At 42.2% G+C, this 16005-nt stretch overlaps 1 protein-coding gene across 6 annotated transcripts; it reads left to right on the top strand.

Annotated features, from left to right (window-relative positions):
- The first annotated feature begins 520 nt into the window (after window positions 1-520).
- usp30 (ubiquitin specific peptidase 30) lies at window positions 521-15974 on the top strand. Of its 6 annotated transcripts, XM_024438608.2 has the most exons (14): window positions 6598-6647; window positions 7072-7158; window positions 7251-7360; window positions 7472-7654; window positions 7838-7941; window positions 11430-11528; window positions 11661-11706; window positions 11790-11884; window positions 11996-12055; window positions 12281-12367; window positions 12483-12563; window positions 13967-14189; window positions 14427-14535; window positions 14674-15974. In XM_024438608.2, exons 3-14 carry the CDS (start codon window positions 7261-7263, stop codon window positions 14918-14920), a joined length of 1434 nt encoding a protein of 477 aa, XP_024294376.1. In that variant the 5' UTR covers window positions 6598-6647; window positions 7072-7158; window positions 7251-7260; the 3' UTR covers window positions 14921-15974. The 6 variants fall into 6 exon arrangements, with proteins under 6 accessions (XP_024294377.1, XP_024294373.1, XP_024294375.1 ...); XM_024438609.2 differs by lacking the exons at window positions 6598-6647; window positions 7072-7158 and adding an exon at window positions 521-900; XM_024438605.2 differs by lacking the exon at window positions 7072-7158 and having other exon boundaries at window positions 6499-6647.
- The last annotated feature ends 31 nt before the right edge of the window (window positions 15975-16005 follow it).

Genomic DNA, 16005 nt, shown 5'->3' with positions numbered 1-16005 from the left:
GTAGTGAGGGGACACTGACACCCTCTCTGTCGTTCAAACCAATACACACACAGAAAATCTCTCTGTGTGTCACACAAATTCTTATTTACAACGACAGCCTACCCCAGCCAAACCCGGACACCCAATCATGGCCAGATGTGATTCAACCTGGATTCAAACCAGGGACTGTAATGACACCTCTTACACTGAGATGCAGTGCCTTAGACCTCTGTGCCACTCGGGAGCCCTAGAACTCTCTGTATTTGTCTGCCTGTCTGTCACACACACACACACATATGCAGAGAGAAAATAAGAAGGGACATTGTCACATGTCTGTGATAGGCTATAGGCTGCAAGCTTTTTGATCCCTTCACAATGATTATGGAATCAATCCTAACATTTTTTTTAATGCTAGGTTTGTAATTAAGATGTTATTTAGAACATTTATGTGGGTAAAATAGAATGCTTTTTAGCATGTGACAACCTGTATAATACGCTTAAGTCACGCAGGCTCCATTTTGAAATGAAAGCGAGGCTGAGGTGGGTAACCCCCGGAAGTTGCTAGTCAAAACAACAATACACTGGATTTATATCGATACATCGGCAGATGAAGACGTTAGACTTTTTAAAATGTATTTTTAATTTAACTAGGCAAGTTAGTTAAGAAGAAATTCTTATTTACAATGACGGCCAACCCCTAACGACGCTGGGACAATTGTGCGCCGCCCTATGGGACTTCCAATCACGGCCGTTTGTGATACAGCCTGTAACGTTAATCGAAACAGGGTCTTGTGGTGACGCCTCTTGCGCTGAGATGCAGTGCCTTAGACCGCTGCGCTACTCGGGAGACCTGTATGCCCAAGGCAGTCAAGCTAAGAGGTTACTGTAACTGGATCGAGGGTTACATTCACGATGTACAAGGTAAGAGGATGTATTTGTACTTTTTTTGCAGCTAGCTAGGTAGCTCACGCAACTTTGTAGGTTGAAAAAGGTGTAAAGTTGGTATTTTAACGTAGCTTATTTGAACATATTACTGAATGTTTTCAGCTATTGCTACATAAAATCTTTGTAGCTAAGTATTTAGTTAATGTTCCCTGTTGTCAAGTACATCGCAATGTACTTCAAACAAATTTTTTAACAACAAATCAATACAGAAAGTACATGAGGGAACACAAGTATATATAGATTATAAACAATGAACAATTGAGCTAGGGGGTACAATATCACATTACAATTACACAAGGACCTTAAGGGACATACATACACTTACAATCCTACCAGCTTTTTTGTTAGAGTATTTAACTGTCTTAAAATACAGTTCAATTTCTTGAATGAAGGTGTCACACAATCTTTGACAGCTATGAGTTAACATTTATTAATGTTAAGATATAGACCATACGCTTTGGAAAAGGATTGTATCACATTGATCGCTATGGGAATTTGGTTAACGTCTTTCCGATAAAGTGTAGTATCGTCAGCCAGCTGGCTTATAATAATTTCTTTACCAGCTATGGAAATACCTTGTACAGGACTATTATTTAAAGAATTTGTAAGAAGTTGGGTGATTAATAAAAACAGGTACGGAGAGATAGGACAACCTTTCCTAATTCCTCTCTTTAACTCAAATCTAGGTGAGGTGCCATATTTCAATTTGATAGGGCTGTTACCATTTGCATAGAGAGTCTTAATGGCCTTACAGAAAAAATCTCCAAAGCCAAGTCTCTCAAGGGAGTGGAAGAGAAACTGATGCTCTACTGTGTCAAATGCTTTATAAAAATCTAAAAAATAATATGAAGCTATCCTCAGGTATTAGGTCTGAGTAGTCAAGTATGTCTAATACTAGTCTGACATTGTTAGAAATATGTCTGTTCCTCATGAAGCCAGACTGTGTTTCATCAATGATTGCATCCAGGACTTCTTTAATTATTTTTGCAAGTAGTAATGCTAATATCTTATAGTCATTATTAAGAAGACAAATTGGACGCCAGTTATCGATGAGCAGCACTTATTTTTTAGGCTTAGGTATCAGTGTTATTAACCCCTGACTCATTGTAGGAGGGAGAACATTATTTTTAATACTCTCTAAAAAGACTTCAAATAGGAAGGGAGCTACTTGTTCAGAAGATAATTTGTAAAATTCTGATGTAATTCCATCAACACCTGTTGATTTATTGTTCTTTAGGTGTTTGATAGACTCTATAATCTCTTCAACTTTTATTGGTTCATCACACTGTTTAGATTTGCAATGTACTGAAATTGCTGCTGGCCTGCTGCTGACGTCACTCACAATGCACTTTTGCAGCCATGCACGTGTGTTGTGACTTAGTGTGTGACAGAGGAAATTGTTTTTGTCATTTAGAGGGAAAATACTTGCATTTTAGCATTTGAGTCACTTTTCAAAAGTTTTTGAATACATTTTTAAAAGTAGCTAAATTGGTTGCTAGGTGCTGTTTGAAAAAAAAGTTGCCAAGGTGGTCTGAAAAGTTGCTAAATCTAGCAAAAAAATTGCTAAATTGGCATCACTGGGAGGTATGTGTTTAATTTGTGTGCTGGGATGCCACGAACCGCAATCCAAAAATGGAAAGTACTGTATGTGTGTCAAATTGACCCAATTCTCATTTTCATCTGGAATAATAAAATGGTAATGTAATCCCTTAAATTACATCCCTTTATGTTATTTTCAATTAGATATAATAGACCCAAATTGAGTAATTTTGACCCCACCAGATAGTTACAATACTTAGCAGTATTTTCTTCAAACCCCTCACTAGTGAAAATCCATATATCTATGCAATAATCAAACCTCTTAAGTTTTTAATTTCAGGCAAAGTATACTTTTTTTGCATTGTTTTGGGTTCTGCTTTGATTTAGCCTAAATTAATGCATTATGGAATTGTTTGGACAAACCATATCATTTTCTGTTCTTTGTGTCCCTTATGGAAGGTTCTAGTAGTTGAAACGCGTTGCAGTTGTTCGTCCTGATGTTCTAGTCTGACTGCACCCATATGTATTATTTTGTAAATAAATTCTGTTTATAGTTCATTAAAGTTTGTCGTCCCGGCCGCCTACTCTTCATCTTTCTTTGGATTACTTGCAATTTAGGAGTCAATCTTCATCTCACTTTATGGTGTGTTGAAAAAATATTTTGTCTAACTCACTTATTTTTTAAACTTTTTTCCCCCAGCTGCAGTTCTACTCTGAAAGTCCATTCATCATGGAGACTAAATGCAACTGCAAAGCTGGCCCGGGACAGTGCAACCATTCCCTCAGTTTACTGTAAACCATAGCTCATTACATTAAAATGGGCTACACATCTATTCCACCAACAGAAACCTAAACATGCTTGCCTCAAACATGGCACATCCGACGCGTACGTCAGGCCTGAAGTCAAAACATGTAAAAACAGTTAAATTATCGAAAGTAAAGCCACTGAGGAATAACAATGCACCTGCCAACAAGGTCCGCAGGACTTGAGGGGATTGTGCCAAATATGTATTGTCCAGTCCCTACACCATTGCCCAGTAAATAGTTTGCTAGGAACCTTATGCAAAACCTTGCTGCAATAGGAAGCAACTGCCAGATATACACCTTGCTGGCCTCAAACTCAGAGCATACTTTTTTTGTGAAATGCAACAATTATTTCCTTGAGAGTCTGAAAAGTTGGTGGACATGAAGTCCAAGTTAGACCAATACTTTTTTGAGCACTTCCTGCCAGCCCTGTGCAGGAATAAAGAAAAAATAAATCACACTGGTAGGTGGACAGGTGTGTCTCTGGTCAACACTCCAGTCCAGTTGGTGGTGGTAATGCACCTTAAAGTTGGTTGCCAACTGCCATATAAAATCCTCAGAAGAAGAAGGTGGAATGGTGATACCCTGGTGCCATGGTAATAATAAATACTGGTGTAGTTTATTCAGTGATGTACAGGACTGGACTTTGAAATGTTTCTAATTCCAGTTACGTGATTGAAGCTTAAAATATGTCTATAAATGAAGTTAGTCTATTTGATTGAAGCTTGAACTTTTAATGAACTGTGAAATTATTGATGCTGGAGACATGTATTTTGATAATTAAATAGTCATGTTTGAAAAGCATTTGTCATGGTATTCTTCTCAGGTAGAAATTCAGTATATCAATCTATTGTACATCACAGAAATACAGGGTTCTCCCTTAAGCATTACAGTGGCTCTGTACATTGAGTGTTAGACAAATGGATAAATGCTTACAATAAACAATTCTTCATTCATTCCCATATAGTGGAAGTGGGTAGAGCACAAGATACGTGTTCTTAAAAACAGTAGCTCTTGAAAAGTTGAGTACAGCACGTACAAACCACAGCTGGTTAACTGAACTGGCGAGTGTCAGGGGGATCACGCTATCAAATATGTCTTCTAAGCCTGGTAATCAGCTTTCAAGGTGTCAGTCTTTAACCCCCGTGTACAACATGATGAACCTGGGATCACACTGGAAACTAAACTGTTGCCGCCTTAGTGAGTCATTCTCCTTTGCTAGCCAATCTATTTCATCACGCGCTGCCTCCAGTGGCTCTTCCGTAGGCAGGGGCTTCTGTGTAATCATGCTTTGGGAATAGCAGCTCTGCAACCTGGCCAGCTCTAGGGGAGAAGGAGGGTCCGTCATGGTCTGGGACGGTGTGTCGGGGAGAAGGGCCTTGGTCAGGGAGGTGACCAAGAAACCGATGGTTACTCTGACAGAGGAGCTCTAGAGTTCCTCTGTGGAGATGGAAGAACCTCCCAGAAGGACAACCATCTCTTCAGCACTCCATCTATCAGGCATTTATGGTAGAGGTTCCAGACGGAATCCCATTGAGCACATCTGGGATCTGTTGGATCGGAGGGTAAGGGCTACGGCCATTCTCCCCAGAAATGTCTGGGAACTTGCAGGTGCCTTGGTGGAAGAGGGTGGTGGAAGAGGGGGGTAACCTCTCACAGCAAGAACTGGCATATCTGGTGCAGACCATGAGGAGCAGATGCACTGTAGTACTTAATGCAGCTGGTGGCCACACCAGATACTGACTGTGACTTTTGATTTTGACCTCCCTTTTGTTCAGGGACACATTATTCCATTTCTGTTAGTCACGTCTGTGGAACTTGTTCAGTTCATGTCTCAGTTGTTGAATCTTGTTATGTTCATACAAATATTTACACACGTTAAGTTTGCTGAAAATAAACACGGTTGACAGTGAGAGGAAGTTTATTTTTTTGCTGAGTATACTATCTTCACTAGCTACCATCACACAACAACATGTTGGCTGGGCTTACTTCCGGGGTCATATGATTTCCCCAACCTCACTTTAATTTCAAAATGTTGTCTGAAGCGTGACTAAATGAAATGTTTGGTGCTGATGAAGTCTGCAAAGTTGAAGAAAAGGTGGAAAAGAATAACAATGTCAAACACAGATGTCGCACTGATCTGGAACAATACACAAGAAGATGGAACCTGAGACCCTACGGCGTGCCAGAGGTGGAGAATGAGGATGTGCGGGGGAGGATATCAGCATCTGCCAAGAAGTTATGCCTGCAGATGTAGCCAATGTGAAATGGCTAGCTAGTTAGCGGTGGTGCGCGCTAGTGGCGTTTCAATCGGTGACGTCACTTGCTCTGAGACCTTGTTCGCGCAAGGGGACGGACGTAAAGTCTATATTGTGTTTCGTGATACCATCAACGTTGGTCGTCGCCTCGGCAAGAAGCAACAGCAAAACGATTCAAGACCAAGCGGGATCATCATCCTCTTCACTGCCAGATTCTACAGGGATGCTGTCTGGAAAGCTGCTAGGAAGAACGCCTTCCTTCAGAGCCATGGTATGCGTTTCGCCGAGCATCTCAGCCCGGAGGACATAGAAAGAAGGAACAGGTTGTGGCCAACGATCAAGAAAGCACGAAATGAGGGAAAGGCTGCTTACTTTGTCGGAGGACGAGGCTTCATCAACGGTTCAGAAATCCATATTCCTCTCTAAAGTCTCACCAGAAGGAACATAGATAATTCAACTGATAGATAGTGTAAGGAAAACATCAACTCAAATTGTTCAAATGTAATGACCACCCAGAAACAGTGTTGCATTGTATTCATGTAAGAAAACTGTGGCAAGACATCAGTAGATTTATAATTGAACACATTTATGAAGATTTTACACTATTATGGAGAGTTGTACTGCTTGGATTCTTTACCTACGATAGAAATAAGATATAACATTTTATGTAATTCATTTAATTATTCTTTTGGACAAATTTCATATTCACAAATGTAAATTTACAAACAAAACACCACATTTTCTTAACGTCAAAAAGAAATTTAACTATTTTAAGAATTAAATACTCTACTAACAAAAAATCTGTTAGAATAATAAGTGTTTGTATGTCCCTTAAGGTCCTTGTGTAATGTGATATTGTGCCCCCTAGCCCAATTGTCCTTTGTATATTATGTATATATACACTTGTGTTCCCACATGTACGTCCTGTATTGATTTGTTGTTCATTAAAAAAAAAAAAAAAATCGAACAAATGACTTCCTGTACAACTGTGTTTGGTCCGTCAAAAATTCAAAGATCCCAATTTAAGTTCCACTACGTTAGCTCCGCGAATATGCCGTGGTGCAGATCAGCGACATCTGAAAAGCTTATTCGGGAGTTCCTGTACTCTGGTACCATTGTCAGGTCAGACCTGAATGTTTTACAAGGCCTTTCTTTTCGCGCATTAAATGTGTGATTGTGTCGGGGTTTAGCGAAGTGTGTTCAATGAGCTTGCTCTTTCTTTAGTGCGCAGTTCGAACGACGTTTTTAAGTGGCGCACACACAAACGACGCCAAAGCAATCGAGTACTGTTGATCTGACTGCATCAATCTGAAATTAACGATTTGACGGACTATTATGGGATTACCATACCATCTGTTAGCAAAATTCCAACATGTTTTAGAGACGTCTTTGTGCATTGTGTCGTAGTAGAGGGTGTCAAAAATAGCAATCTACAGTAGCTAACGTTTATAGGCAGATCTGTCTGTCTGTCATGTCGACAGGACTGCCTGTCGTTGGCTGGCGAACATGTGTCATGTTCAGCAAATGAAATTCGACTCATATCTAGTCAACAGGTTTATTGAGCTAAATTGGGCTCCGCTGCTGCTTTGGATACATTAGAGTTTGTTAGGTATGGACACACAATATATTCAGAGTAAGTAAAGGGAAACGCATTTGATGTCCCAACAGTTCAGCCTTTTCTATGAGACTGTCAATAATATGTAATCACTTTGGAATTTTTTTCAGGAATAAAATTATGAAAAACTGGGGAGTCATTGGTGGAATAGCGGCTGCCATGGCTGCTGGAGTATATGTTCTATGGGGTCCAATTACAGACAGCAAGAAAAGGAAGAAAGGTAAGCTTGCCCAATGTCTGTGTAGGCAGTTAAATAAGAGATCACTAATGTTATGTAGGTGGATGTTTATGAGGGCCATTGACTGTATACTAAAACAAGTATCCACCATAGGCATGGTACCAGGCCTGCTGAACCTGGGAAACACCTGCTTCATGAACTCTCTGCTCCAGGGCCTGGCAGCCTGCCCATCCTTCGTCAAGTGGCTGGAGGAGTTCACTAGCCGCAAAGGTGTGTCGGAGGGCGAGCCAGAGAAGGACCCCAAACTTTCCACAACTCTCCTGCAGCTTCTCCAAGGTAGTGTTTGGTGATGGGCTAAGAAGGAATCAGAATCCCTGTACACTCAATTGTTAGCCTCTGGTTGCAACCCAAGTGGCACCCTATACCCTATGGTGCACTACTTTTAACCAGGGCCCATGTAATGCACTATGTAGGGTACCATATGGGATGCACTCTGACAGTACATTCTCTGATTTGCAGCACTGTCAAACGACAACACTGGGGAGGAGGATGTGCTGGATGCAGGGCGTCTGCTGGAGGTCCTCAGACTCTACAGGTGGCACATCAGTTCCTTTGAGGAACAGGTACGTTATCCTTACTTGTTAAGTATTTGGGAGCATTTTTTCAGAGCATTCAAGTAAAAATGATTGTCTTAAATCTGTTCCCCATAAGAATTCTGCTCCACGTTCAAAACCAATTAAAAGGCAGCCCTTCCAGTCGAAGCTCACATCCTCTACAATGGTACTTTCCAATGGAGCAGCAATAAATCCCCCTATGGATTTCATATGACTTGGCAGGGGTACAGCCATGGGTGGGCCTGGGAGGGCCTGGGAGGACCACCCACTGGGGAGCCAGGCCCAGACAATCAAAAAGTTTTTATTACAGACAGAAATACTCTTCAGTGCCCCCCCCACCCTCTCGACGATCCCACAGGTGAAGAAGCCAGATGTGGAGGGCCTGGGCTGGTGTGGCTACACGTGGTCTGTGATAGTGAGGACGGTTGACTTCCTGCCAAATTCTCTAAAATGATGTTGGAGGCAGCTTATGGTATAAATTAACATTAAATTACACGCTTCCTCAACTTGAGACATCTGGCCTTGTGTTGTGTGACAAACTGCACATTTTAGTCACCTTTTATTGTCCCCAGCACAATGTGGACCTGTAATGATCCTGCTGTTTAATCAGCTTCTTGATATGCCACACCTGTCAGTTGGATGGATTATCTTGGCAAAGGAGAAATGCTCACTAACAGAAACAAATGTGTGTAAAATATTTTGAGAGAAGGCTTTCCACTAAATGTTGGGACATTGCTTCCATTCATCCACAAGAGCTTTAGTGCGGTCGGGCACTGGTGTTGGGCGATTAGGCCTGGCTCGCAGTCGGTGTTCCAATTCATCCCAAAGGTGTTTTGATTGGGTTGAGGTCAGGGCTCGGTGCAGGCCAGTCAAGTTATTCCACACAGATCTCGACAAACCATTTCTGTATGGACCTCGCTTTGTGCACGTGGGCATTGTCATGTTGAAACAGGAAATGGGCTTCCCAAACTGTTGTCACAAAGTTGGAAGCTCAGAACCATCTAGAATGTCATTGTATGCTGTAGCGTTTAGATTTCCCTTCACTGGAACTAAGGGGCCTAGCCCGAACCATGAAACCAGCCCCAGACCATTATTCCTCCTCCGCCAAACTTTACAGTTGGCACTATGCATTGGGGCAGGTAGCGTTCTCCTGGCATCCGCCAAACCCAGACTTGTCCGTTGGACTGCCCCCATTCTCATCGACGGGGCTGTAGTGGAGCAGGTTGAGAGCTTCAAGTTCCTTTGCATCCACATCACCAACAAACTATCAATGAAATAGTCTTATTAAATACTTTTTTCTTTACATAGTTGAATGTGCTGACAACAAAATCACACATTATCAATGTCAATGAAATTTATCAACCCATGGAGGTCTGGATTTGGAGTGACACTCAAAATTAAAGTGGAAAACCACACTACAGGCTGATCCAACTTTGATGTAATGTCCTTAAAACAAGTCAAAATGAGGCTCAGTAGTGTGTGTGGCCTCCACGTGCCTGTATGACCTCCCTACAACGCCTGGGCATGCTCCTGATGAGGTGGCGGATGGTCTCCTGAGGGATCTCCTCCCAGACCTGGACTAAAGCATCCGCCAACTCCTGGACAGTCTGTGGTGCAACGTGGCATTGGTGGATGGACGAGACATGATGTCCCAGATGTGCTCAATTGGATTCAGGTCTGGCGGGCCAGTCCATAGCATCAATGCCTTCCTCTTGCAGGAACTGCTGACACACTCCAGCCACATGAGGTCTAGCATTGTCTTGCATTAGGAGGAACCCAGGGCCAACCGCACCAGCATATGGTCTCACAAAGGGTCTGATGATCTCTTCTCGGTACCTAATGGCAGTCAGGCTACCTCTGGCGAGCACATGGAGGGCTGTGCGGCCCCCCAAAGAAATGCCACCCCACACCATGACTGACCCACCACCAAACCGGTCATGCTGGAGGATGTTGCAGGCAGCAGAACGTTCTCCACGGCGTCTCCAGACTGTCACGTGCTCTGTGTGAACCTGCTTTTATCTGTGAAGAGCACAGGGCGCCAGTTGCGAATTTGCCAATCTTGGTGTTCTCTGGCAAATGTCAAACGTCCTGCACGGTGTTGGGCTGTAAGCACAACCCCCACCTGTGGACGTCTGGCCCTCATACCACCCTCATGGAGTCTGTTTCTGACCGTTTGAGCAGACACATGCACATTTGTGGCCTGCTGGAGGTCATTTTGCAGGGCTCTGGCAGTGCTCCTCCTGCTCCTCCTTGCACAAAGGCGGAGGTAGCGGTCCTGCTGCTGGGTTGTTGCCCTCTACGGCCTCCTCCATGTCTCCTGATGTACTGGCCTGTCTCCTGGTAGTGCCTCCATGCTCTGGACACTACGCTGACAGACACAGCAAACCTTCTTGCCACAGCTCGCATTGATGTGCCATCCTGGATGAGCTGCACTACCTGAGCCACTTGTGTGGGTTGTAGACTCCGTCTCATGCTACCACTAGAGTGAAAGCACCGCCAGCTTCCAAAAGTGACCAAAACATCAGCCAGGAAGCATAGGAACTGAGAAGTGGTCTGGTCACCACCTGCAGAACCACTCCTTTATTGGGGGTGTCTTGCTAATTGCCTATAATTTCCACCTGTTGTCTATTCCATTTGCACAACAGCATGTGAAATTTATTGTCAATCAGTGTTGCTTCCTAAGTGGACTGTTTGATTTCACAGAAGTGTGATTGACTTGGAGTTACATTGTGTTGTTTAAGTGTTCCCTTTATTTTTTTGAGCAGTGTATTTATTTTTTACTTAACACTTATTTTTCCCAACTGCTTTATTGGTTAAGGGCTTGTAAGTAAGCATTTCACCTGTTGTATTCGGCCCATGTGAAGCGTGACTCATCACTCCAGAGTCCAATGGCGGCGAGCTTTACACCACTCCAGCCGATGCTTGGCATTGTACATTGTGTTCTTGGCTGCTCGGCCATTTCATGAAGCTCCCCACAAACAGTTATTGTGCTCATGTTGCTTCCAGAGGCAGTTTGGAACTCCGTGAGTGTTGCGACTTACCAGCACTCTGCTGTCTTTTTCTGTGAGCTTGTGTGGCCTACCACTTCGCAGCTGAGCCTTTGCACCTAGACGTTTCCACTTCACAGTAACAGCACTTAAAGTTGACCGAGGCAGCTCTAGCAGGGCAGAAATTTGGATGAACTGACCTGTTGGAAAGGTGGCATCCTTTGACAGTGCCACGTTGAAAGTCACTGAGCTCTTCAGTAGGGCTATTCTACTGCCAATGTTTGTCTATGGAGATTGCATGGCGGTGTGCTCAATTTTATACACCTGTCAGCAACGGTGTGGCTGAAATAGCTGAATCCACTAATTTGAAGGGGTTTCCACATACACACAAATATGTTAGGATGAATGCACTAACTACATCACTTTGGATAAGAGTGTGTGTTATATGACTAAAATGTAAATGTGTAAGGTATATTGGTTTAATCTCTTGTCCCTATTTACTTTTCTTAGGATGCCCATGAGCTCTTCCATGTCCTCACCTCTTCCTTGGAGGAGGAGCGAGACCGACAGCCCAAAGTCACCCACCTCTTTGACATTCAGTCCCTTGAGGTACGTTGTCACTCCCTTTGCTTTAATACTCATAGACCTGCTAAGCTTAGTCTCTTTCAGCACAGTGTGTTTTTGATGTAAGTTAATTGTATTTTTGCCTTCTGACTTATGTTCATTTGGTTTTGTTATCAGAGTCTCCCAGATATAGATGATAAGACCTTAAGCTGCAAGAGTCGAGGTAAGAAAGCAAATAGTGGTGTGGAATATTTTACTAGAGAAGTAGGTTTTGGGAAAATAGGAAAACTACTTTTGCTCTTCCAGGCCCTCTTCATCCTTTACGAAGTCCTTGGAAGTTTCCACATCCTTTCCATGGCCGCCTAACAAGCAATATGGCTTGCAAGCGTTGCGAACAACAGGTGATTAATGTATTTGATTATTTCATAACACATGAATATCAGATATTTGGCAGTGTACTGTCATTAAATCAGTGGTTTGTTTGTGCTATTAATTCCTTTTCTTGTTTGCAGAGTCCAGTGCGATATGACTCTTTCGACAGCCTCTCCTTATCCATCCCTTCACCGCAATGGGTAAGCAGAATGGGTGACAGGAGAAAAAATACATGACGGAAACCTTCAAATCATTCAGGTGAAGGTTTTCCTTGTACCATTGCTGGTACAAATATCATTATGTGTACACCAAAGTTGCAGGAGCAAAAGCTTCCACGAGTTCAGGTAACCCTGTTCTACACGACTATGTAAAATAATAGCTTGTGAGCTACAGCAAATGCAATGTGCTGAGTATATTTCCCTTAGGGCTGGCCTATCTCTCTGGATCACTGTCTCCAGCATTTCATCTCTTCAGAGACCATTAAAGAGGTGGAGTGTGAAAACTGCACCAAGGTACTAGTCTTCACTTGATTGGTTAAGAAAAAGGAACTGTACTTCTGTGAGCCTATGTGTATGTTATTTTGGAGCTTTAGAATTAACCTTGTTTTGACATATTCTCTCCCGTCAGCTTCAACAAGGCACCTTGGTGAATGGGCATGTCCTGGAAAGCCAGAGGACAACCTTCATCAAACAGCTTAAACTGGGAAAGGTAATGGTCTTTCCCACTAACCATGTTTTTATGCATGTAAAGTCAAAACGTATACAGAAATTGCTGTGATAGACACAGGAAGTTTCGGCACAATTTTAGAAATGCAGACGGATAATTTGTTCGTTCGACATGGTGGGATCTTTTTGTATTGGTAAAATTAATTATACAAGAAATGGCGGTGGAAACATCCTTATGTGCAAATATTGATTAGATAACCATCATATCGAAGTGAACTTTGAGTCACACAATATTATGGTGTGTGGTCCTCCCCCCTCCTCCTAAGCCATGCAGTTTATTAGGCTATGCTGCCCTAAAAAGGCAAAACGCAGTAACTAAACATTTTTGACCAAATTTGTAATCTGTTGTAATGGCCAGGTATATTATCTGATTTAATCTTGGCATTTAGTTTCTTGACACAAGAACGAGCCAGTTGATCAGAATATATCATGGAGTATCAGAAATTCCTGTCTAGACAGAAAAAGGAAGTTATTGCATTTTGCCTTTTGTAGTGCAGTGCAGATAAAACAAGTTATGAACTTCACAGGGTGGTGAAAGTGCACGGTGTTGAGCTTGATGCTCCTTTCCAATAAATATCCAGGGTCGTATTTTCGGTAGTTGGAAATGCAATGGAAACACATTGGACTTTAGATTTTTATTCGGTACATCAATCATCTAACAAAGTGCTTATACAGAAACCCAACCTAAAACCCTAAAGAGCAAGCAATGTAGATGTAGAAGCACGTTGGCTAGGAAAAACTCCCTATAAAGGCAGGAACCTAGGAAAAAAACCTAGAGAGGAACCAGGCTCTGAGGGGTGGCCAGTCCTCTTCTGGCTGTGCTGGGTGGAGATAAGAATTTATGGCCATTAAGGCCAGATCGTTCTTCAAGCTGTTCAAACGTTCATATATGACCCACAGGGTCAAAAAATAATCAGTGGTTGAAGAGAGTGCAACATGTCAGCATCTCAGGAGTAAATGTCAGTTTATTTAGCATTGAGGTCAAGACAGCAGGTGCGGTAGGGCGGGAGAGAGATGGGGAGAGGGAGAAAACAACATGAAACGTAAGCAAAAAAGTACATTTTGTGTGCACTCCATCACACAATGATTTTTATCTGCACAAGTCCGTTTGGTGGGAAAATGTGCATATTTTCTTTATGCAGATTTTAGAATATTCACATGAAAATCTGTCACCAATTGGATGGAAACCTACCTATTGTGACCTACTTGATGATATGTGAAACAATTGCTGTGTACTAAATGGTTTCACTGCTTTACTGGTATCCCCTTGCACACATCACTATCAGATGCATTTGTGTCTGGCTTCAGGATATCCTTGTCCTCAGTTATGTGACATATTGTATACAGGTATATGACGGCGTGTGTTTGTGTGACTCCTCCCTCCAGCTCCCACAGTGTCTCTGTATTCACCTGCAGAGACTGACATGGTCTAATGAGGGTACGCCCATAAAGAGACAGGAACATGTCCAGATCTCAGAGTACCTGTCGATGGACCACTACAAACACTGCGCAACCATTCAGAGGCTCCAGGTCATCAACTGTACTCCCAAAACCATTAAAGCAGAGGATTCAGGAGAGGCTGCAGATAAGACCCCTCTCAATGGCAAAGGTACAGTGAAATCACTTAAATTGTCTTCCTGGAACTAAATTGCTTGTCTTATGACCTCTTACCTTTTCAGCTTGAGAGGACTGAGAACTGTCATGATTGATGGATTCTTCAAAATTGGCCTTAGATTATTTGGGATTTGTTTGAGGACAGATACTCTCATAATGTAATTGTTGTTTTACAAACCCTTGAAAGGCCTTGTACAACACTAAGATCATACTGTATTCTACTTATTTTCAGATATAGAACACCATAACAACAACAAGCCACTGTCCAATGGAACCTGTTCGTCTGTCTTTCTCCATTCTTCTGGGTTGAACCCACAGGTCAACCTCACATATGACTACAGGTAAACACAACCTGATAAACTTAAACAGCCTTTTCATATCAATAAAGAGAAGAACCAATTATACAAACTCAGTAAATTGTCTTGGAATTATAGTGTGTACTCTGATAACACTGTTGAATACACCATGTCTCTCCACAGCTCCTCAGAATACAACTTTCAACTGATGGCTGTGTTGGTTCACCATGGTGACATGAACTCAGGACACTTTGTCACTTACCGCCGCTGCCCTCCCTCGCCCCACAGCCCCTCTCCATTCAGCTCCCAGTGGCTGTGGGTTTCAGATGACTCTGTACGCAAGGCCAGTCTGCAGGAGGTGCTGTCCTCCAACGCCTACCTACTCTTCTATGAGCGGGTGAGACGGCTCCGTCTACTGTTGGAGGAGTAGAGCCCCGGAGCACTGAGCCAGACTGGACACCTACTCCCCTGCCAACCCATACCACCACAGCCATGTGTGCCACAGAAAACACCCCTCAGAAGTGTAATTCTCCTGCCCCAATGGCTTACCTGTAGGATTGTGCTTTAACAGTACAAAAGATTATGCTGCTCTACTTTGACCTCCTGTCATATTAAAATCATGAATGTCCCCCTCGTCTTTTACAGCGATTTAGGAGGCACTGCCTTTTAGATCCCAGAGATTGCCTACCTGTAGGAATGATTGGACTGTTCTCAAAAACATCTCAGAATACTGGTAGTTGTTTCACAAACGATTTGCGTTACTTCAACCAAGATGTTTTAGGCTAAATGGGTGTTACTAGATTAGGAAATGTGGAGGTACTTGATATGTAATCACTGTCTTCAGCCATTTGTCTGGAAATAATCACTCAATACATCTTAATGTAGGTTTAATTAAAATAATGCAATGTTTCAATTGACATTGTATATAAGCTGCTGTATATGACATTTTTCTATGTGTGTAACAAATTCAGAATACTGTAATAACGTGCAGGTGGTTTGGATTGTAGTCTAGCTCCACATGCCTGCAGACCATTTACTTTCATGTAGAATAATTTCTGCAGTTGTTGCACAAGATCTCATTGTATCAAGCTAATGTGTATATTGCTATTTTTGTTCCTAAATGATATTGAAGCAACATGATAGTTTTACAACTCTTTTATAGAGCAGCGGAATTGGAATTGATATCAATGTAACAAATTTACCCCAAATATTGTCTGATTTGCCAAAGTGTTAAAAGTTGTGGTGGTAGTGTGTACAACTACACAATCTGTGTATTGCTCAACAAGCATACCAGTTATAAATACTGCCATTTACTCACTCTCCTCCAAGTATTGAATTAGGATGCAACCTCTAAATAACCCTCTAACCCATTTTCTGATCAATTTGCACTAATGTATATTTTGAAGATTTGTGTGTGTGAGACCGGCAAGAAGTTGATATTTTTCAAAGATACAATTATGAAAATAAAAAAATCTATAAGTGAAGAGTTACCACGACTGATTTTTATGAATTGGA

This window comes from Oncorhynchus tshawytscha, linkage group LG12 (genome assembly GCF_018296145.1).
Source record: "Oncorhynchus tshawytscha isolate Ot180627B linkage group LG12, Otsh_v2.0, whole genome shotgun sequence".
Taxonomy (NCBI): Eukaryota; Metazoa; Chordata; class Actinopteri; order Salmoniformes; family Salmonidae; genus Oncorhynchus; species Oncorhynchus tshawytscha.
The sequence above is the reverse complement of the archived record's forward strand: the minus strand, read 5'-3'. Positions and strand labels throughout refer to the sequence as shown.